This window comes from Rhinolophus sinicus, linkage group LG10 (genome assembly GCF_036562045.2).
Source record: "Rhinolophus sinicus isolate RSC01 linkage group LG10, ASM3656204v1, whole genome shotgun sequence".
In the NCBI taxonomy this organism is placed as follows: Eukaryota; Metazoa; Chordata; class Mammalia; order Chiroptera; family Rhinolophidae; genus Rhinolophus; species Rhinolophus sinicus.
The window spans coordinates 16,917,612-16,941,802 of record NC_133759.1 but is presented as its reverse complement, the minus strand read 5'-3'; the positions used below and the strand labels follow the sequence as shown (position 1 = coordinate 16,941,802).

At 35.1% G+C, this 24,191-nt stretch overlaps 1 protein-coding gene across 50 annotated transcripts in view; it reads right to left on the bottom strand.

The window, feature by feature from the left end:
* The window catches only part of CLASP2 (cytoplasmic linker associated protein 2), a 140,940-nt gene that overhangs the window by 84,372 nt on the left and 32,377 nt on the right, over nucleotides 1–24,191 (bottom strand). For 24 of the 50 annotated variants that reach the window (XM_019727691.2, XM_074312660.1, XM_074312669.1 and 21 more), the window contains 2 exons: nucleotides 15,840–15,986; nucleotides 2,599–2,681 (listed from right to left, as the gene is read on the bottom strand). In XM_019727691.2, coding sequence (XP_019583250.2) covers nucleotides 2,599–2,681; nucleotides 15,840–15,986 — 230 coding nt within the window. Of the gene's footprint in view, nucleotides 1–2,598; nucleotides 2,682–15,839; nucleotides 15,987–16,368; nucleotides 16,580–24,191 lie in introns of those variants that run through there. The other 26 variants (XM_074312691.1, XM_074312659.1, XM_074312663.1 and 23 more) reach the window with 4 other exon arrangements.

Genomic DNA, 24,191 nt, shown 5'->3' with positions numbered 1-24,191 from the left:
CTCTGCGGACCGGTGAACCTTGCCCAGAAGCGCAGAATAAAGCACTCACTTTTCTCAACCCGCCTGACTCTCTTAGCCTCATTATCTCGCAGCAAGCCTTGCAAGGTTATTTCCCATTCTTGCACCATTATTAATGGAGAATGGAAATATATTACAGACAATAAAATAAAATGCTTAATTTGTCTTCCTTACTTCTTACCCTTATGCTACTTCTCCACTCATGAGTAACTTCAAAAATATGTTTAAAATGCTTTGTCATTTAAAAACAAGATGCAAGTATTCTAATTAATAAAAACAGGCCTAATTTCTCAAAATGACTTTGGGTATATAACATACCTATACGTTCATATACTTATACAATATTGCAAAAGGACATGTTTTAAGTTAGTGTCCCCCCCCCCCCCCCCCCGCCCCGCGTATTAGACTGTGGCCAGGATAGCCACATGCTTTGTTTCCTCTGGAGCCAACCATCTGCAAAACACCACTATCCTTTCATTCACTTAACAAACATTCACATAACAGGGATGTATTATGTTAGGCATTAAGGATACTATAGTGAGCAAAAACAGACATGTTTGTTGCTGTATGGAGCTTATAATCTAGTCAGGGAGAGAAAAAACGAAATAATCAAATGAAAATATGAAATTGCAAGCAGAAAGTACCACCAAGGAGAACTATACAGTACTATGACAGTCTATATATAATCGGGGGTTTAAACTAGTGTTAGGAAAGTCAAGTTTGAACTGAGAACTAAAGGATGAGTGGAACATCATTAGGCAAGTGGAGAGAGATTAGCCTTCCCTGGAAGAAAGAACATGTGTGTACAGGCTCTGTGACAGAAAGCAACTGAATGAAGGCCAGAATACAGGAACAAAAAGTGCAAAGGGGACAGGGGAGGAGTCAATGACCCAGGTCTAACTCAATCAGTACATAGAATTTCTCCACATCACAGTCAAGGTTCAGATGTGGGCATGCGACCTAAAAGTGAATCTCACAAGTTTTATAGGATCAGCCAGAAAAGAGGAAGAGAGTGGTTAGAGTGTGAGGCTCAAACAGCTGCAACCATGCTGCTGACCATGAGGGAAGACAATGCAAGGGCATCCAGCAATCAGAGACAGAGAGAAACAGGGTCCTAGGGATACCATCTGAGTCGTACCAAATAGATACCTTCATGAAAACAGCCCTACTTTTATCTTTCATTTTCAACAGCCATTAAATTCCCCTTTTACTTAAAAAACAAAACAAAAAAAACCACCCCACCCCCAAAACAAGGGTACAATGGGGAGCAGGACATAAGACAGGTTGAAGAGGTAAGAGGGGAACGAGAGAGCATCCTGTCAGAGAATGATTCCTGAAGGTTTCTGAGCTACTTCTTTCCTACCTCCCCTCCCCTTCACAATAGTCCTCCTGCGTATTTCAGAAGAAAGGCTGGTCCCTATACCATTCCTAATCTTATTATGATGCATTACTCTGAAATATACTAAAAGGCTCCCCTGTGCCCCAACAAGGAAAAAAGGGTCAACTCAAAAAAGGGCAACTCCTTACTTCCGTGAGGGGATACATAATTATTTAAACGTTCCTTTAGGGGGTATACAAGCAAAAGAAACTTGAAGACAAGAAAGGAATCTGCTACAGTAGAATGACTGATTCCTAGGTTTCTGATTTTTGTAACTGATTAAGTAGTGGTTTCCACATATAAAACACTGGAAGAGTAGGCTTGTAAGGGGAAGAGAATGAGTCCAATTTCAGACAGGTTGAATTTGAGATGCCTCTGAGACATCTAAAAGAAGACTTTAGTCAGTGGAGAAATTATTTGGATGCTCAAAGAGGTCTGTCTTAGAGATAAAAACCCGTGTATTAGCTGTGTAAAGGCAAAAACTGAAGTCATGGGTTTGAAGAAAGTAACTTAGTAAGAAAGAGGAGAGTGAGAAGAGAGAGCCCAGAACTGACCCTTAAGAAATCCCAATATTCAGTAGCTAAGTAGAGAAAGATGTGCTTATAAAGGAGACAGACATGAAGTAAACAAAGAGATAGAGGGAGAATAAAGGATGAATGTTGTAGCTCAAGCATCTTTAAAGAAAAGTGGATATAGTTGGTCATTGTAAGCTAATATAATCCAATCATAGGGATTCGGGGTGGCCGGATGGCTCACTTGGTTACAGCGCGAGCTCTCAACAACAAGGCTGCCGGTTCAATGCCCGCATGGGATGGTGGGCTGCACCCCATGCAACTAAAGATTGAAAACGGCAACTGGACTTGAAACTGAGCTGCATCCTCCACAACTAGATTGAAGGACAATGACTTGGAGCTGATGGGCCCTGGAGAAACAGTGTTCCCCAAAATTCCCCAATTAAAAAAACAAAAAAGTTTAAAGAAAAATAATAGTAATATGGATTCAATTTTATTTCAGTCTCACTGAAAAGTCACTTGAAAATCTAATCGTACCAATAAATAATAGCTTAGTAGTAGTAAGTCAAGCATTTTATTTTTTTGTAGTGAGTTAAGGAAAAAATTTTTTTCAGGTACAAAAATAGGTAATTATATGAACAGGTACACAGGCAATATTCATGGGGAGTGCTCCTACACTGATATCCTTACCTGAATAGAAGGGACATCTGTAAAAGCTTTTATAAAATCATCTTCATCAACTGCTCCGGCACCTCCTTCCTTAGAAGCACCTGCTAATTAAAAGGAAATTTACTTTTTAAAGTTTATTTTTAAGCATTTTAGCATCAAGGACAAATATAATTCTTTTAATACCAACAAAGGCATAACAAACGCATCAAAAAAAAAATCAACTTTCAGAAAAGTTAAAAGTACTTAATAGTTGATTACTTCTCTATAAGGTAGTAGGTTAGGCTGGTAGTAAAATCCAAACAGGTCTCCCATCCCTCATTCAATGTAAAGCAAGGACACAAGAAATACAGGATACAGGTGAAAAGATAAACATTTACAAGCTGAACAGCAATTTTAAATGGCACAAAATGTCAACAAATGATGGCAAATAAGTGATGCAGAAAAGCAAATGTGAAAAAAAAATGAGTCTTGAAATCAAATTTAAATATGCAAACAAATCTTTATTGCAAATTTAGACAATAAAAAAGTAAACTGAACAGGCAGTTGTTAAGAGCCAGTAATTAAGCTATTGTCTTTTGGCTCCAAAGCCACTCTATTATATTCTGTGGTGTGTGGCCTAGGATTAAGCAAACCATTTTTCTATTGATTCTAGTGCTTTCCTATTAAACTCTGTCAGTGGGGTTGCTGGAGAGAGACTGGAAGCTGAAGGAAGAAGGGATCTATTCCTTCCTAACTGCTTCCTGTTCTTGTTAGCAAAACCCTAGCAACTTCTGCAGGGCCCCGAGTTCAGTAGCAGGCTGGATCCATTTTGCAGTTTTTCTACAAATCACTAAACCAACACCAACCAGCTAGTACTCCCTCCTCAGAGGTCTGAGTCAAGGCTCTGCAGGGCCCCTCCTTTAAGCCTCTAAGTTTTAACAATTTCAACATCTTCATTTTGTTCCTCTGGCTCTAAGGGTAGGAGGTGTGTACTGTAATTGCTACCTCCAGGATACTTTAGTGTTCTCTTTTTGCATTCTTTATTCATTAATACCCATTTAACAATTTTTTATATTAAAATTCTCTATAAAAATAACTGTTGTGGCTTCTGTCTCCTGACTGAATCTTGGCTGAAACAGGGTGTACTTAAGTTTCTAACTATATGTATTTATTTCTTTATGGTAAGAATTCAACACATGAAATGGATTTCAACAACACAAGATGTACACCCCAAGGGACAGCTGATTTAAAAAAAAAAATCTCTCCAATTAGAAAATTAAAATAACTGAATTTTAAGTTAGCATCGTCCTATACTCCGGATCTCCAAAGATATATAAGAAGCTCCTCATGTAAAGAAAAAACAAAAACAAAAATAAAAAAACAAACAAAAAAGTCCTTTAAAGATCTTTATGAGTTTGAACAACAGAAGATGCACCACAGAATAGCATAACAAAGTTGAAAGGCAATATAATAATATAATACTGCAAATTAAAAGCAATGACAATTTAACAAACGAAAAGAAAAATGAATGTGCGTCTGCTATAGGAAATTCAATAACAGGAGTAAATACATTAGTTATTCCCTAGATATTGAGAAGAATCCAATGAAACAAAACTCTCAACCCCATTCCTATGATCATTCCCTGTAAGTGATTAACTGAAAAGAATCAGTTAAAGCAAAGAAACAAAAAATAAGATACCTACTAATATTAACGTCTTATAACACACTACATTAATTTACAAATCTCTTAATATGGGGTTTATTGTTTTTGAAAATGGGTATTCAGAAGCCTAGATTTTTACAAGTTCTTCCCAATCTTCCACAGTTGTCTAAAACAGGCCACTGAACAGAAATATTTATAGGGACTTGTCCTTATCAAGTAGTTTCTAAACATTTAACACAGTTTTCATAAAAACAACTTTCTTTCCACATTCCTTAATATGTTTTGTTCACTTACATACCACTTCTTGCAAATTACTTTGTCACAGCAATAAGAGCAACCATTAGGTATGTTTGAGAACAAACAACTGACTCCTGGAAAGTATACACTTCAACTGGTGGAAGAGACCTGCGCAGACGTACCAGAGCAGAGCTAGTTAACAACCTCAGTGTGCTGACTGTGGCAGGGAAGACAACTTTACAGAGGAATGGAAAAGCGAAGGGGAGATCAGTATGAAGAGCTACTGGAGAGGATATACAGTTTACAAGAGGTATCATACATACAACAGAACGTTAACTCCACCAACGTTAACCCACCCACATCAGCACAACGTCAATACCCTTCAAGGGAATGCACAGCATCTAAATAAATCCCAAATAAGGCCAGAAAAACGGTGCCATTGACTAAGGACATACATAGAAAAGTCTAACTTTGAAAGTCACAATTCACGCTAATCATAATACTTTTATTATCCAGTAAGTTCTGTCTTATGAATAGGGCCATAAGCTAGTGGGGAGGGGAGTGGGAGTATAAATTAAATGGCTTTTAAAAGTCCCCTAAAAGGTGCAGAGATGAAAGGCTACAAATATCACTAAATTCAGCATTATGACTATCTCAGATATTGACAACTAGGTCTGTAAACCTGGACACGAGTATTATCAATTTGGCAAGAACTTGCATGGTTTGAATAGTTGATCTCAATCTACCTCACTCTTACTTTTGAGAATCACTCTGTATTAAGAAGAGCCGCTGCTGATGGGAGAGTACTGGGTCTGTGAATAGTGTAACGAGGACATGCTAAGCTCCCCATTCTAGCCTTGCTTACCTCCTATATGTATTGCAAGTAAACCTTTCACGGTTCTAGTTTGCCTAATGTTTCCCCTCAGCTTGGTTTTTTCTGGACAACCAAGCAGAAAAAGGATCCCTGCATGGGAGAATAATCTGTTGAATGAACTGTTTCATCTCACAATCATCATTCCATTTTGATACAGCTTTAAAGTTCACCTAAAAAAAATACTATAAAATACTTTTAGCCTCAGCAAGAAGAATGGACACCATAGGAGAGACAAAAAGAGTAATGGGCCCTAATGTCAAATATTATTGCAAGAAAAGAAGAACAAGTGTGCATACCAAGGGCAGATGTATTTAGATAACATGTTTGAGAGGAACACAAATAGAGGCTAAGCTGAAGAGGGGAGCAATGTTGGCTTCCAACTTGACTAAAGCTCTTTCAGATATAAGCAGGTCAACAACTAGAAGATATAACTGGGCTAAGACAAAACAGAAGAGCTATGCCCGGGTGTCTAACCACTCTAAAACAGAGATCAGTAATCTGTCAAGGGTCAGACAGTAAATACTATACTTTTGGGGCCATATCGTTTCTGTTGCAATTACTCAATTCTGTCACTGTAGCGTGAAAGCAGCCATAGACAATATGTAAATGAATAAGAAAGGTTGTATCCCAATAAAGCTCTATTTATGGACACCAAAATTTGAATTTCATATAAAAATTTAAAAATGTAAAAAAATATTCCTAACTCATGGGTGAAACAAAAATAGACAGTTGACTGGATTTGGCCTGTGGATACTGTTTGCTGATCCCTGCTCTAAAACTTACCCTAAGCTGGTAATCACTTCATGGGTGTGTGTGTGTACACACGTGCATGGGGGGGGTGTGATTCCAGTGATACATGGTTTCTAGTATGCTAGATTGGCTAAAGTAGGCACCCTCAGAAATTTGCAAATATTACTTTAAGAGGTTTAAGTACAAAAAGAACACTCCGTTCTACTTAGTCCTTAACTACTAACGAGATGAAGTGCTGGATACAAAGGTGAATGAGGCAAAGGGTAAAGTAATATGTTTCAGATATAGGAGCAAAGAGAACAAAGTTTCAGAGGTGGAAAGGGTCAGGTTCTTTTCAGGCTAGACTAGGACCGAAGAGAAAGATAAATGATGAAGAAACAACATGGAGACAAATATGGTGTGAAACCCAAAGAAATTCATATAAAATCCATAATTTTTAAAGAGAGTTACACTAACGAAAGTATACCACAAAGAAAGCTTAAAATAAAAGCCTTCTGGATCTATCCCCAACTTTCTAAGGGAAATAGGTTGCAAAAGATACTCAGTTGAATACAAGGACATTTTTATGTAAAAGAAGGACAGATTTTTGAGGGGCAGAACCAAGAACAGAGGTAAACACTGGTTTAGAGAACCACAACCAAAAAGAGAATGGAACCTTCAGCAGGGAAAATTCATCACCCTTAAGTAAGGGAACCTGATAACAGGTTTCTGTTGGGTTTCAAAATTGCTATAAACTAGTTACTACTGTGAACTTCCTATTGCTCCCCTTTTTGAAGGGGAGTGTCTACTATGGTTATACTGTCCTTGTATATTGAGTGTGTGGGTGTAAGTTAGATATCGTTTTAGTTCATAGGTCTCTGGATGGAGAGGAGCCACACCAGAGAACCCTCACAGGCATCAGAACATGACGCAGATAACAAGATCATGGACTCTGAGCCTCATGATATAATTAGGATGAGACTTTCGTTCAGGTAATGTCCGTGAGTGCAATTTGTATGCGGGAGGCATGTGAGTAATTGTGGTTAGAGGCTAAATTGCAGTAGACTGTTTGCAAAAATAGCTGTTAACAATTCCTCTCATTCTTGAATGCTCCTTTTACAATGTGACTTTGCAGCTGTTCCCATCCAGAAGTGGAGTCCCCAGCCAACAGGTGGGGTTAGAGTAACCTAGAATTCTCCAGTTGAGACAAGACCTAGAAGAGGCTAGAGGGTATCTTAATTGGCGATTTACCAGTTTTGAGTAGGAATAAATCTTCTCTGAAGAAAACTTATAGAATCCCCAATTTGGGCCCAAGGGACTTCCACCAATTAAGTTCAAGCAAGGAGCTCACAATCAAAGTTCAAATACACAAGAACGCAAACTGTTAGAACTAAAAGACACAGGAAACAAAAAATAGATTTTAGAACTGTAGATGTTAGAAATGTCTAGTTAGACTACAGAACGAATGTTTATGTAATATTTAAATAATGTGGACAGAATCATAAAAACACCAATCAACAAAAGGTAATAGGAATGCACAAATGAATTTTGGGGAAAATGGAATGACATGTATAGTACAACTGTTGAAATAAAAAGAAAACAACTTGACTAAAAGGTTAAACAGTAGAGTAAATAGAGAGTTGGAAGATACACCTAAATAAATTACCCAGAATGTGGCAAAGAAAAATAGGGAAATGGAAAAATAAAAGAGATAAGGAGGATAGCATGAGAAAGTAATAATATATCTAATTGGAGTATCTGAAAGATAGAATAGAAAAACTGGAAGAAAGGCAATTATTTAAAAAGAGGTAATGATTGTGAACTTTCTAGATTGATGAAAACCAGTAATCTATAGATGCTAGTAATCAGAATGTACAAAGTAATCTAAGCAGGATAAATAAAAAGAAATCCACCCAGTACTCTGAGGTGTAACTGCTTACCACCAAAGACGAAGAGATAGACATCAGAGAAAGAAAAGATCACCTAGAAAGGAACAACAAACTTCTCACAAGCAACAAACAGTGGGATTCAGAGAGGGTACATTAGAATTTTTCAAGTTTTGAAACAAAAATGGTATCAATCTAAAATTGTATATGTAGCACAACTAATTTTTAAGAATACAAGTTGAAAAAAGTTAAACGCACTGAAAATGAAGAAAACAAACCATCATTACTTAAAGATGGTATGATTGTCTAAATCAGGGGGTGGGCAAACTTTTTCTGTAAAGGGCCAGATAACAAGTATTTTATGCTTCATGGGCCATATGGTTTCTGCTGAAACTACTCAACCCTTCACAAATGAATGGTGTGGTTGCATCCCAATAAATCTTTATTTATAAAACCAGATAAAAGGGCCAGCTTTGGACTGCTGCCTGTAGTTTGTCACACCCTGGTGTAGATAAAAAACCCTAAATAACGTACAGTAAAATCGTTAAAAAATTAAATTTTAGCAAGCTAACTAGCTATATAATCAAAATACAAAATTCAATTTCATTTCTATGCATTAGTAAGAAAGTTAGAAATTTAAACTTAAAAAAGTACTATGTTGATGGACTTTGAGAGCATTATGTTAAGTGAAAAAAGTCAAACAGAAAGACAAATACTGTATGAGCTCACTAATATCACAACTATAAAATTTTTTTAACTATCTATGGTGATAAATGTTAACTAGACTAATTGTGGTTATCATATTGCAATACATACAAATATTGAACCATGTTGTACAAAGGAACTTCAGTAACATAATGTAACATTGAATGTCAATCATACCTTAAAAAAAAAATAGACAATGTACTGAATCTATAGATGAATTTCGAGAGAACCAAGAGCTTTGTAATATTGTCTTCCTACCCAGGAATGTAGTATATCCATTTACTTATGCGTTTTTAAATTTCTCTCAATAAAGTGTTATAACTAAAATAAAAATTATGTTCAATAGTAACAGATATTTTGAGGTATCTAGGAATAAACAAAATCAAACAAAAGGAAAACAAAGAAAGTGAAAAGCTTTTGGGGGAAAATAATAAATTTTAATGAGACATTATAGAAGAATACCAGAATAAATGGAGAATTATTCCATGTTCATGAACAGAAAGATTCAGCATCATAAAGATGTCCACCCTTCCTAAAGTAATACAATACTATAATCATGTCTCCAACAGGGTTTCTTGTGGCACTTGTCAAGCTGATTTTAAAAGCAGGAAGAATAATGAGCCAGAAACTGTTGAGCTATTGCTGCAGAGTACTTGCCCTACCAGATATCAAGACTTACTTGCCCTACCAGACAGGAGGATCTTGGTAGTGGTAAAACACAGACATCAAGTAAGGTTCTCCCAGGATCACTGGAGTAGCGCTTAGAAGGGGGAGGTATCTTTCGGAAGGTTGGTGAATAAAGAAAAGGAAGAAAGAAAGGATAAAGGCTCTTTTGAAACAAGGTGGTATCACAGAATCAGAAGTAGAAAGCCCCCTATGTATCATTCAGTAAAGAAGCTGCATTTCACTATACCAACAGAAGAGGGCATTCTTGAACTAAAAAACAGTAAACTTTTCTTCCTGCCCCCATAGAATTACTTGTAATAAAAATATATTCTTAGGACATTAAGCAAATTTGAATATAGAAGTGATTAAAAGGAGGTGAGTATATAGTTTAAGAATAAATTTATGGAAAACAAAAGGGCTAAAGGAACAAGTTAAATAACATCACAAAAAGAAATCAGATAAATCCAAAAAATGGCATAATCTGAAAGACCACTGGCCTTTTGAAAGACCATTCATTGACTTTTCAAAAAAGTCAATGTCTTGGGTATAAGAATTGGTAAGGGTTTTTTTTTATACATAATATTAGGAATTTTCTTGCATTTGATAATGCTATTATGGTTATGATGTAATATGCCTTTAAGTCTTAGGAAGTGTATATTAAATATTTATGGCTGAAATGTCACATCTACAATGTACTTTGCAATTAATGAGATTAAAAAATGTGTGGAAATACATCTATAGAGAGTGTCAAAACAAATACGGCAAAATGATAATTATTAAATCTAGATGATGAGTGTTCACTGTACGTCATCTTCGCTAAACACTCTAAATTTTTTATAATAAAAAGTTAGGGAAACACTCATTATAAAGCTGGAGTAGGTACGGATAAATAAATCAGGAAAAAAGAAAAGAAACTATATAAACTAACCAAAATACAAACAGTAATATTTCAATTAAGTGAAGTAAAGAATGTTTCATTTAATTTCATGGCAATTAATTGGCCATGCATAAGGAAGAAAATAAATTAAAATGGATATACTGCCACCTTATACAAAAATAAATTCCAGAGAATAAGAATAAACCAAATGTAAAATAATTCCATATGGTCTCCTTGATGCCTAACAGGAAGCCTTGTACATTGCAGGCTCTATACAGTTGTGTAAGGACAGTAACTTATCTCTGGAGAGATTGGGTCTTCAGTTTGCCTATTAATTTCAATCAAAATACTTTGGCTGTTTATATGCTTTTCTCCCTTCTCTTAAACATTCTGAATGCTTCAAAAAATAAACCTTGCACAATGCAATTTCTTTATCACTTTAAGTTTTGCACAAGAGGTAAAACAAAATGGAGTTTGAAGAAAATTACAGCAAAACATATCCTTATACATAGCAGACAACTAGGTACTTTATTGGTTTATATTAACAACATTGGTTGCTTACTCGAGTCATCTTTACCTTAAAACCAAAGTTAAGATAGACAGCACCAAGACATCTTATGATTGATAGTCAATGATATGGGATTCACAGTAATTTAAGACAGAAAGGTGAATCTCTAAATTACAAATATAAGTCATATTGTTTTGCTATATGGGATAAAAATAAGAAATAAGTATCACATGCAGTATTAATTAGGAGATGACCCAGAGATGATTCAAGAAGAAGCCCTTGACAGTGGGCCAACCACTGGGTTCTCGTTTCATCTCTGCTAACAACTGTCTGATCCCGGATACATCATTTAACTCTCTGAGGCTAAGTCGCTTCATCTGAATTGGGATCAGATCATCTCTAAGTCCCCTTCAAGGCTAAAACCTTCTGGGTTTAGTATCTTTCGATGTCATTAGAGGAAGAAGAGAGGAAGAAAACAAAACACAAACAGAAAAGTTATTTGGTTTTATATAAAGTTCAAAAACAAGAAGTTGAGGATTACCAGTTAAAAATTTGGATTCTAAGATTAAACAAAAATTCTGTGAGATTTGTTTTATTAAATATATACTGATTCTCATCATCTTTATTTGTTTAAAATAACTTTGGTATTTGCGTGATAGAAAAAATGGAAACAATTAGCATAATTTGTGGGAAACAGATAATTCAGACATTCTTACAACCCCAAGTCAGACATAAATAAAATAAGTATAAAATATCCTAATAAGTCCTACTGGATTTGAAAGGGTGGTAATTACCCAATTATAAGAATTGAAAATTAAAACCATTTTAAAGTAGTCTGATGGATAGAAATAAGAGAGAGAATACGCTGTCCACTTGAATAAGTGAGAGAGAACAGCAGAACTTTGAGAATTGATTATTTGGCCAATGATTTGTCTCAATGATTATATACAAGCCTCGATGACAAATCACTAACCTCAAAACCTGGTACTAGTTATAAACAATAACAACTGATCATCTTCTAATTCAGTCTTTATTTTTTTAAAAAAATAGAAGCCAAAGTAATTGGTACATAAATAGGGATATTGTAACTCAGAAAATAAACTTTAGAAAGACAATCTCAATAAGAAAAAAATACTAAAAAGCATTTCTAGTTATCATGCAAAATTACAGATTTGCTCATTTCCAAATATTCTATTTTTCTGGGAATCATACTAGTTGAGCTTTAAAATGACATATTTATGGATGCTGAAAGGTAGTGATCATTACCGTAGATTATAATCTCAGAGCTGTAGAATCTAGAAGAATCCTAACTTACCCAGTGAGATCAGTGGGTAGCAATACAGCCCAGAGCTTTTCCTGCTTTGCCAACTTATTAGATGCATGACCCTGTGCAAGTTACTTAACTTCTCCAGACTTCAGTTTGCTCATCAGTAAAATCAGGATAGTAAAGTATCTAACGCAGGGGTTTTGAGGTTTAAATGAAAAAATATATGTAAGAACACTCAATAATTTTTGTTAAATTATTACCTAAAATACTACAGAGAAATAAGTATTTTAAACAATCAGGTACCTTCGGCAATTGTACTCCAAGCCATTAAGCCAAAAAGAAAAGGGGGAAATGTATTTACCTAAATTCCTATAATGGAATTACAAACATTATTCAGTAAATGGACTCTTTAAAGAAATTCACTTTACCCTTATTCTAATTGGTAAAGCACAAAGGTAACACTTTTGACACCCAGATAATATGAGTTTTTCTAGCAATGACATATTAGTATAGAGCAACTCATAACCCTTTAAAAAAAGTTTTTCCTTGGATTAAAGGCTATACATTTATAATATGAGAGCAGGGAGAACAGGCTGGAACAGTGAGCCAAAGAACAAAGCAAAACTAACACACACTGAAGATTAAACACAGGTCCTATTGGTTTTAATTAATTGGATAGGATACTTTGCTAAAAATAGCATACATCTCTTTAATCTTGACATATATCTCTGGGAGAAGTAAATTAAACTCTAAAACTTTAAAAGTAGATTCAGTCAAGATTCCAGAGAAGCTCATTTTATTTTCAGTATTCTTACTTGAAAGAAATTTGTGAAACTCAGTGAACTGTGATAGACTTGCACCACTATTATATACCTCCACCTACTGCACTCCTTTAATTAGGAACCAATCACACCTATGTGTTCATTATATACCTAAGAGTAGCAAATGAAATGCCTGGACAAAATCACCATTGTACTCCATATAAATTTATGAGAAAGAAAATATATAGTCTAAAGAACAGAATAGGTATAAAGAGAGACAGGGCAACCCTCAGGTATTTAAAAGTATCATGATAAATAATTCATCTTCCCTGCTTAAGTTATAAGGAGGCAGATTTTAATGCAATATAAAAAAGAATTAATTTATCCAGAATTGAAATGGCCTTATAATCTTTCTGGAGGACACTATAATAAACTGAAGAACATGAGAAATCCCTGCACCTTTTAATGAAGTAAACTTTAGAAATTTATTCCAAGGAAATAATTGGAGATGTGTGAAAGATAGTCATAATAGAATGATGGCACAGTTTATAACAGCAGAAAATATTGAAAGCAACCTAGATATTATTTAGCCATGCATAGTTTTCAATTAATAATTTAAGACAATGAGAAAATGTTCAGGGTAAAATACAAGTAAGAAAAAAGAGATACAAAACTACATAAGAAATGGTACCAATTCTGTCCTCCTAAGAAAATATTTGCATGTGTTAAAATAATTGGAAAAGTAATTATAAAGTAATTGGAAGAAAGTACATCATAATTTATCAGTTGATTATTTCTACATGTATTGCTTTTTGTTCCAAATTTTAATCCAGGAGCACAGATTACTTTAATCAGATGCTGAATCATCATCTATCAGGAAGATTTTGAAAGGGATTGCTATACTTGAATACTAAACTGAACTATACAACTCCCAATGTCCCTTCTAACTAAAAGATTCTACAACTCTTAAGAAACTTTCTACAATTAATTTAAAAATCAATATGCCTCTACCAAGAACAGAAAATCTAAAGTTAAATTTCCAAAGAAGGACTAACAGCCAAGAATGGCATTAATTTCTGAAGGAATATCAATATCGTCTGGCTAGTAGCTCTTTTCTTAGATAGAAAATGGGCAGTGAACCTAAATGAGCTGTGGCAAACAAAACAATTGCAAAATGAATCTGCAACTGCCAAAAGAAGCAGGGGGAGGAAGAAGGAATAATGGGCTGTCCCTTATTTTTACCAAAAAGCCCACTGCCTAGATGATGATATAATCTGATGAATGTAGTGTAGTGATTAATGACTACAATCATGAAAGCTACCTAACATTTTCATATCTGGTAGGACTACAATCCAGAGAAGAGCAGGGTGCGGGTGTGGCACGAAGAAAATCCTGTTTCTTTAAAAAGAATATCTGATTTTATCAATTAATACCAGAATTAAGTGACCTTTAGTAGGTAAACTACAATTTCAATTTTCATCTAAGAAAGAAGGTAAAACATGAAAAACAAAGTTAATTATAAATCACCAGCTCAGATTCGTAAAAATATTAAATATTATCACCATGCATTTTAAGCATTAATCCATTTTAAGTCAAATTAGACAGTTTCATGAAATAATTATCATATTGTAGATTAGAAATCTGTAACTCAAAATCAGGAAAAAGAAATCCCCCTTGTGATAACTAAAGGTAGCTTTGTTATAAAAGAAACCATAAAATGTCATACACTTTTTGCCAGAGATAAGAATGCATAATAGAAAATGTGTAATAGTTTATGATAACTAACACTTGGATGAAAATACACTCCTATAATTGATAAATAGAGAAAATAATTAAAATTAAAATACAAATTGTGAATTACTCAAAATATGCAGAGAAATCAGTAAGACGTTTCTATTTCACGGTGTTTTGTCTATTTATATGTATATAAATATATAAGTAAATAGGTATATATTTATACATAACATATATGTGTGTATATACATATACCGTTATTGTCACCATCTTTCTTGCTAGTTACATGAGACATTAAAGACAGTTAAAATGAAATACTTATGATAGTTTTCTTATATTTAGAATATCATATGACTTGGGAAATAACGTTTGGTTGTATGGAAAGATCAAGAGAACACAACTTACAGAACTGGTCAAAATACAGAGTTTATTTTTCTTTCCTTTTTGTTTTTAATAAATGAATGATAGCCCAAAAGAGAAAAAACAAAATCCTAAAGACCATGATTTTCCCATCAGGTATCATAAAAATGGAAAAATCTCTTTTCCCAAATTATAACTAAAATATAAATTTATTCAAAAAAAGGGAAAGAAAAATAAAAAGAAACTACTGTCCTTTCAGCATTAACTATTTACCCTATTCAGATAGAAGTCCTTCTATCAGAAAGTGATAACAGAAACTAGCACCTGAAAAGTACTCATGGCTTTCTAATTAGTATATGAAAAAAATAGCCATTAAAAAATTCAAGATAAACACTATTCTAGAAACAGTTCTAACATGATCAAAGAATGTACTATGTGCAGCATAATTGCATAAAACCTGTTTTTTCCTATTTATTATTATCTCATCCAGAAACCATTTTTGAGGCAATTTTACTTGACCACCACCCATTTCCTATTATAACAAATGATTCAATATCCAGTATCTTCAACCATTTTTTCAATGTGGGAGTATTTAAGACCCACTACTGAGATGAATGCGTGAAAACATCACATAAAACAATATTTCTTTAACAATTATAGCACCTGAAAATTAATAGCCAAATTCTGAAAGACCTGCTTTCTCCTTAAAAACAAAAAACAAAAAAACCCAAACCCCTAAAATTCCCTTAAACATCTCCCTTTAAAAACAGCATCTGAAAAATAAATACACTCAAGAAATCATTAATTCACCTACGTTCTGATAGGAAATAGCAATATGCAATATTTTAAACATTTTCAAAAAAGGCAGCACATTCTTCTGTGTGTTGCAACAGACTCTCCAGATCTGCAGTCGTGCTGCAGTCATGAATAAACATATTCCTCCAAAGTTCTAAGTATGTGTGGCCAACATCAAGGGCATGAGGCATGCACATCAGATTGAAATGGATTTACATTACCTCCAACCTTAGGGCCACCTGCTGAACCAGGCTTCCTCGCACTGTTGACAGGATTTCCGGATGTTTTAGGTGCAGGAACCTTGAAGGCTGAAGAAGCTGATGATGGCCTATTTCCATCCACTGATTCTTCATCATCAAAGCTTTTATCTGTACAAAGCATTAGAAAAAAAATGTATTTTAAGACAACTAAGCTTTGCTCCATTTTTCCTAAGACTCAAAAATCAAATAAAGCTATATAAAATCATAACTTTGTAAGACATATAATAGAAAATAAACTCCTTTGAATAAGCATTTATATATAGGCTAACACTATACAAAATAACCCAGTGTAATTTAAAATAAGATTACAATATTATCATATTTCTTACCTATATGTAAAGTCAAAACATAAAATCAAATATATTATCTCTAAAGAGAAAGCATTTTTCATTTTTTTGCTACTAATATAAGCATTTTCTGCCAGCTCCTCCCATAGTGCATCTTCTAACACACCCTGCCTTATTCCTTATACCCAGATTCTGCAACTTACAATCACAGATCCGTTTGCAAATCAGTCGCCTCATTCCTCTGAAAGCTCTTAATTTTCCTCACCCTAGGATGCTCCCAATGGTTCACATGGCCAAATACAGTAGATCTGATACTAATCAAAGATTCTACCAAAAATAGATAGAAACAACCACAGAACCACCACTGAGGTTTGTGCCGGCATTTTTCTTTCTCTTCTCTGCCCTAGGTACTGTAACAGCCAATCAGCTACAAGGTGACATCATCTTATGGCAGCTACTGCTAGATGAAAGGTAAAAAATTCTCCATGTATTTGAAAAAATTCTCTATGCAGCTGCAATCCTTATTCTCTATCAAAATTTCAAAGGTATTCGAAGGTTTAGAAACCTTAATTTGAAGTCACCTATTTAATTCACATGAAAATGTATACAAATAGAAAACACGGTTTTATACAATATTCATTCTGCTGGGGTGCTTATTATTGCATCAGTAAAACATGGAATATCACAGTGCTCATTAGTGTGCATAATTAACTCTGTAATCTGCTGTTTATTTAGGCCATAGAAACCAAAATGAACAATTTGTTCTCATAAATGATTCTAAAATATTCTACAAAGCTCTTTTTAGAATATTTATGAATGACCACGCTAGTAACATCTCGTTGCATAAAATGAAACACCCCCACATCTACATCCTCTCCCCCAAAATCGTAAGATGTATGCATTATGCTAGTCTGAGAAGATGGTTTTCTCTAGGACCCTGCACAAACCAGCCACGACAAACAAGATGGGCGAGGCTGAGAAGCAGCTTTCCCACAGGCGTCAGATCAATAAGCCAGAATCTTCTCCTTTCAATCAGCTCCACTTACTCATGCAAATACCCAATCAACTAGGAATAAAATCATCCCTACAAAGACATTTCAAGTCCTACTACTAAATGTGTATTTAAAGGAAATACCAAACAAGTGTTGGAAGACTGTTTTATTAGAAAGGAGAGTCAAATAGACACCCTAATATAAAGCCACATTCCATTTCAGCAAGTGTTTTTCTTAAATAGCACAACTTCCAGGAAAAAAGTACCTTCTAGTTAAAAAACATGTTTTTCTTTTTTAGCATAATACTAGTATTAGAATCAATTAAAACCTATGCTCTAAATAGAATGCTGTGCTAAAAACACTAATACAATTCTAAATAAACTTTTTTTGCCATCACATACAAAAACTAGCTAAGAGAGACAGTAGACACACAAATCTACAGGAAGATGGGTACTGAAACACCAAATAGACAGAAGTTCCCATGGAAACAGTGTTCCATTCCTACCAACACACAAGAACTGAAAAGAGTAAATGTCTCTACTATCAAAAAAAAAAATTAACTCTTAACACTCTAAACTACTGGGAAATTAATTTCTAACTTTTTATCAAAATAAGGCAAAGAGAAGTATAAGTATGTAGCTCAATGAATTTTCACAAAATGGACATTCTAGTGTAACCAGTCTCCAGACCAACAGGTCATTACTGGCATCCTGTGAGGACCCTCACTGAAACACCCCAAGTCGCTGTTTCCTATCAAAGCTAACTAGTCTTGCCTTCTAGTACCATAAGTTGGTTTTGTCCATTTTGAACTTTATATAAAAGGAATCATACAATATGCACTCTGGTATCTAGCTTTTTTTCACTCAATTCCAAAGACTGTTTGGAAGATTCATTTTCATTGTTTATAGTTTTCTAGAAAATGAATGTACCACGATTTATTAATATCCATTCTACTGTTGATGGACACTTGAATTGTTGCCAGTTTAATATTATTATAAAATAGTACTGCTAAAAAGTAAGCAAACAAAGTTAAAGGGTTCTACTAAGGCTTTTACCATTATTGTGGAGGTAGTAAATTTCACTAGGTACATTTATTTTCGATTATAGTAAGTCAAGAGCATATTGTAGCCTCTACAGCAGTGGTACGCAAAACGTTGCCCCGGACCAGCAACTGCGCATCACCTGGCAACCTGTTAGAAATGCAAATTCTTGGGCCCCTATTCAAATCTACTCAATCGGACACCCTGGAGATGGGAGCCCAGTAATCTGTGTATTGACAAGCCCTCCTAGTGATTCTGATGCACAATCAAGTTTAAGAACCACTGCCGTACAGGAGGAGCTGGCAAACTTTGTCTACAAACGGCCACATAGTAGTATATATTTTATTTTAGGCTTTACGAGCCATACATATATGTAGTGTCTCTGTTATGCCACTGTGTAAGTATACACTGTATGAGTATATTCAGTTATGCCACTATAGTGCCAAAGCAGTGATACACGATATGTAAACAAATGGGCTGTTTGTCAATAAAATGTTATGTACAAAACAGGAGAGCAGGTAGATTTGGCCTACAAACAATAGCTTGCCAATCCCTGCTCCAGAGTAACCATTAAAATACGCATAAACATATACATAAACTAATAGAAGAAAAATAAAAAATAATTGAGAAGCAGGAAAGTAGACAAAAAGAAAGTGGATAAAAAACAAGGTGGTAAAATGAAACCAAATATGGGGGGGAGGGGTAGGGGGTACTAAAAAAATGTATACCAGTAGATCCTTTGGTGAACATTACTCAAGCAGTAGTTCGCCGTAATCAGAAGTATCTGGACACTGATACTTTGAGCACCTCTTGTAATTGCAGAAGTCAAACGTGACTTGTATTCATCTTTTGTTATCGGTATATACTGAGTATTGCAATTTTAATAGTTTCCCTTTCTTAAAATGTGTATACATTTTTTTTGACACCCTCTGTATATCAGTAACTATTTTAAATATAAATGAACTAAATAGTCCAAGTAAAAGATAGAATTTTCAAAAATAGGTTGCTTAAATGAAATATACTTTACATATAAGGTCACATTAAAATAAAAGTAAAATGATAGAGACAGACCATGGCAAACACCAACCAAAAGAAAGCTGGTGCAGCTATACTAACTTCAAACAAAGCAGCCTGAAGAAGCATTACTAGAGATAAAGAGAGACTGTTAATAATGATAAGGGGGTCAGTCCAACAGGGAAAAAAAGTCAGAATCCTAAATTTGTAAAACAGCTTCAAATATATACAGCAAAAAAAAAAAAGAACTAAAAAGAAAAATAGACAAATCTACAAACATAGAGGGAAATAAATTTTTACCCACTTCCAATAATGTTCTTTTATAATGATAAACTAAAAGAATTCATAAAATTACAGCATCACAAACCCTCAAATTAAAAATATTTTGTAATTTACTTAAAGGTTATAAATATTCTAGGCTTAAAAACATTTTCATATTAACTACAAAATATCAGAACAAATCAGTTATATTGCTTAATAGCACCCATCACTTCCTGAAACAGATTTCTTTTCACGAGTGAACTAGAAGCTGGACTGGAAGTAGGCCGGAAGTTTGTCTTGTTTATGCTAGAACCCTAGAATAACCTGGGATAACTGTCATAGCTAACTCTTCTTCCTGCTTCACACCTTTGCGCCCCCCTCCCCTGGGGTTTATTCTCAACATAATGTCCTGAGTTGAACTAAGTCATACCACGTCGCTGCTCAAAATCCTCCTAACAAGGCCTATCAGCACTTCAAGATCTACAAGATTTTAGACATCACATAGGTCTCTCTAACCTCATCTCCACACTCCATCTTTCTCTTCAATCCAGCTTCACCAGTCTTCCTGCTGTGACTCCTATCAGGACCTCTACACTTGTTCCCTTTGCCTAGAATGCGTTTCCTCTTCATACACACACTGTATACTCACCTCCTTCAACTCTTTATTCATCTATTACTTTCTCCGGCTATTAAAATCATAAATCTTTCAATGTCCTGACACTACTGATCTACCTCTACATCACCATCCTTTATTTCTCTCTCTAGCACTTACCATTTACATATTTTACTTATCTTGTTTATTATCTCTCTCCTCCCACTGAAATGTATTATCTATTAGGGTGAGAACTTTTGTCTATTTGCCACTGTTGTATCTCCAACACGTGGAATAATGCTCAGAGCAGCACATTTCATAGTCTCCAGTAAAAGCATTAGTATGTTATTTGAAACAAAACTCCAAAGGCAAACAAACTATAATTACTGGATAAAATATACATTTAAAAAAACTTCTTAAAAAAATAAATACCTGAAAAATAGTTAAGAAATATAAGGATTAAACTGGTACATTTGAACTTCTTTTCTGAAGGCCTTGTGGGGCAAAAGGAACAAAATTCAAAACCCACATACGATGCAGTCTAACAGGAGGCTCTTCCCAGAAAGCTGGTATACCCAATGAGTACACAGTTGACCCTTGAACAATACAGGTTTGAACTGCGCTGATCCTTATACAGGGTAGTTTTCAATAAGTACCTGTACTGTTTCGACCAGATGTGGAGGGTCCACTGCATGCACGGAGCTCCACCTTTTTATATAGGGGACTTGAGCACCTGCAGATTTGCGTATTCACAGGGGTCCTGGAAGCAATCACCGGTAGATACTGAGGGTAGTTACGTTTGGGGGATTTTCGACTTTTCGACTGTGGGGGCGGGGGGCGAAGGACTGGGGTGTACAGTTAGTTGTTCAAGGGTTAACTGTACTCTCAACGTTAAAGTGAACCATAAGTAAGCCCTTATCATCTTATAGTCTTTTATTCTTTTCAAACTTTTCTCTAAAGAGGGCAATAGAAAAGTAAATCAAATGGAGTGCTTCATTAAGGTCCAATGTTATGCAGTCGAGACACTCAAGCCCTTAAACTCGGCAGACTCACATTTGTAGTAGTCCCAAGCAACAGCCAAAGCAAATGCAAAATTTTCCTGGAAGAAAGTCTTTGGCCCCACATTATTTGCACAAATAATTTCCAATGGCCACTCAGCATGACAGGAAACAAGACACCATGAGAAAGAATAAACAGAAAGAAATAAACAATAGGAACAGATCTACTTCAAATCCTAGAATTATCAAGCTAAGACTATAAAACACCTACACTTAGAAGCTTTACAAGGCAAGCTTGAAAATAAGTTCAGGGATGAAAAAAATCATTTAAAAAGTGACAGATTTTTTTAAACAACCAAACAGAACTTCTAGAAATAAAAATACAACAATTGAAATTTAAATTCATTGGGCAGGCATAATAGTAGATTAGACACAGCTCAAAAGATCATTACTGAACTGGGAGATAAATCAGGATACATATAGTAGGTGCTTTCGTGTTTACTGAATAAACAAGAAAAGGATCACATACAGAAAGCAATGTACAAATTATAATTATGTTGATACCTGTGTTTGCACTCCAATGTTTCAAAAAAAACTCATAATACTATGGTTTGGTGCAGAAATTGAACAAGATGAACATATTAAAAAGTACTAGAGAATACAAACTAATACAGTCAGCAGGCGGCAGTAGTTATGTGTATGATGGATACTGAAAAGGAGAGAAAGGAGGAGAGGAGCTGATAAGAGGAGAGACGGAAATAGAGGAAGAAATGGAGGAGGAAGAGGAGAGGATGGGGAGGAAGAAGAAATGGTGATAGAAGGGAGGAGGAGATGGAAATAAAGGAGATGGAGGAAGGACAAGAGGAAATGGAGAAGGGGAAGAGGAGGAAGAGCTGAAAATAGAGGAGGATGAAATAGAGGAGAAGGGACTCAGAGCGGGATAAGAGAAAGGAGAGAGAAGGGACAGGCAGAAAGAGGGGGAGGAAAAAAGAAGCCTAAGCACGGTAAGACTTTACCTTATGTTGCCCTCATATTACACTTGGAAACTGTCCCCAGTAAGCACTGAGCTATTATAGGCCCACAATTCCATATCTGCGTACCTGACAGCCAAAAAGCTCTAAAAGTCCACTTTAACTTGTTTTGCCTTTTTAAAATTCATTTGGCAGCAAAATCTGAACTGATTTGAACTCAGTTTATGGCAAAACATGATGTAAACTGGCACGAGGCTATTTATTGCCTTTATTTAGTTTACTGTGAATTTGCATACATTCAACTGCATATTAATATGCTCGATTAGGAGGTGTAGCCCCAAACTCAGCTGGAGTTGTTATGTAATACATGGTACACAACCGTATTACTTTTCTAAAATCTGACATTCTGAATTCCAAAATACAAGTGGTCCCCAAGGTTTCAGATAAGAAATTATACATTTATATTACCATAATCAAATGATTATTGAAACTTTCCACTTCACTTTTATGGGTACATGGATTCCAAAACCTGAAATTTCTGCTTCTGAATGCATATAAAAGATGAAAAACTGCTCTCCCTTACAAGGCAAACAAAAGAGCAAGCCAGAACTTTATATCATGTTTCATAAAAAGAAAACCATTTTGTGTAGATTTTCTTCAGGGAACCAACCAATCAGTTCAGTAAGAGCCCACCACATCACGGACCTTCGTGTACAAAACAGACCGTTTCATATTAAGTAGTTCTTCTATCAAAGTTCCTCTTTTCACTTGAAGCTATATCCTTCCTTATTCTAATTAAAACAATGACTAATAGGACTTTGGATTTTGCTTGACACTCCTGCATATCCAGCAATGACCATGGTTTTATCTAACAGTTCTATTAGTAACTCTGGTATTAGGACCATATGACACCATAGGTGTCTCAGAAAACTCAAATTTTAGTTTCCTGTACTAAAATTCTCCTTTTACAATAGGATCCTCTCCTTGGCTTTCCTCTGACCTCACAGGTCCCTCTAGCTCAGTCTCTTCCTCCTTTACTCAGCCATTAAATGTTGACTATTCTCCTTTTCTCCAGACTACACACTTTCTAAATGGCTTCATCCATTGCCAATAGTTTTAAGTATCTTCTTTATGCTGATCGTTCTCAAATATTTGTCTCTAGCCTAAACCATCTTCCAATTCCAGACCTATATATCCAACTGCCTACTAGACAGCTCCCCCATGGATATCTCAAAGGCATCTCTGGGTAACCTAACACGACATGGGTACCCTTAACACCAACATCATTTCCAAACCTGTTCTCCCTGCCTTCAGTAAATGACATCACCATCTAGTCAGCTCAAGCTCACAAGGTGGGCGCCTCATTCCAAGTTCTCTGCCCCGTATGGATCATCTGCCAACAGTTTTTGCTGAATACAACTCCAAGTTATATCTCAAATCCACCGATTTCTCCTTCTTCTGCTGTCACTCCTAATCTAAAACCAAGCTAGTATCGTCTCTACCTACATTGCTACAACTTAACTGGCCTCCTTGCTTTCATTCTTGACCTTCCAAACCACAAAATAGACAATGCAATCCTCTAAGAAAAATAAATTGGAGCAATGGCAGCTGAAACTGTTAAGTGAAAGGGTGATGGGGAACTTTATACAAGTCTAATAACACCTGAACCCACTGTTCAATGTTAACATCACAAAGAAAATCAGGCACTGTATCACCTACAAAAATTTGTACTTAAAGGAAAAAAGAAAGTCAGACCTGACTCTGATCAAACCATTAGCAGAATTTTCAATTTTCAGGAAATACAGGGGATACAAAAACATAAAACCATCATGGCAATGCAATCAACAAAATCCAGTATGTGGGAAAACTTTTCCTGAAAGATGTTTTTCTTTTTCAACAAATAAATGGCAAGAGAAGAAAAAGACAGATGCTTCAGATGAATAGAACCTTAAGAAATGTATCAATCAATGGCAACGTTAATCTTGTTTGAATTTCAATTCAAACTGTAAAAAGATATTTATGAAATAAGTAAGGAAATCTTAACAATGAATATCTGATACTAAGGGTTAATTATTTTAGATGTGAAAATGGTACTGTAATTGTCTTTTAAAAAGACATTTTACTTTATTTTATATAAGTGTATGAGTGCGTGCGCATG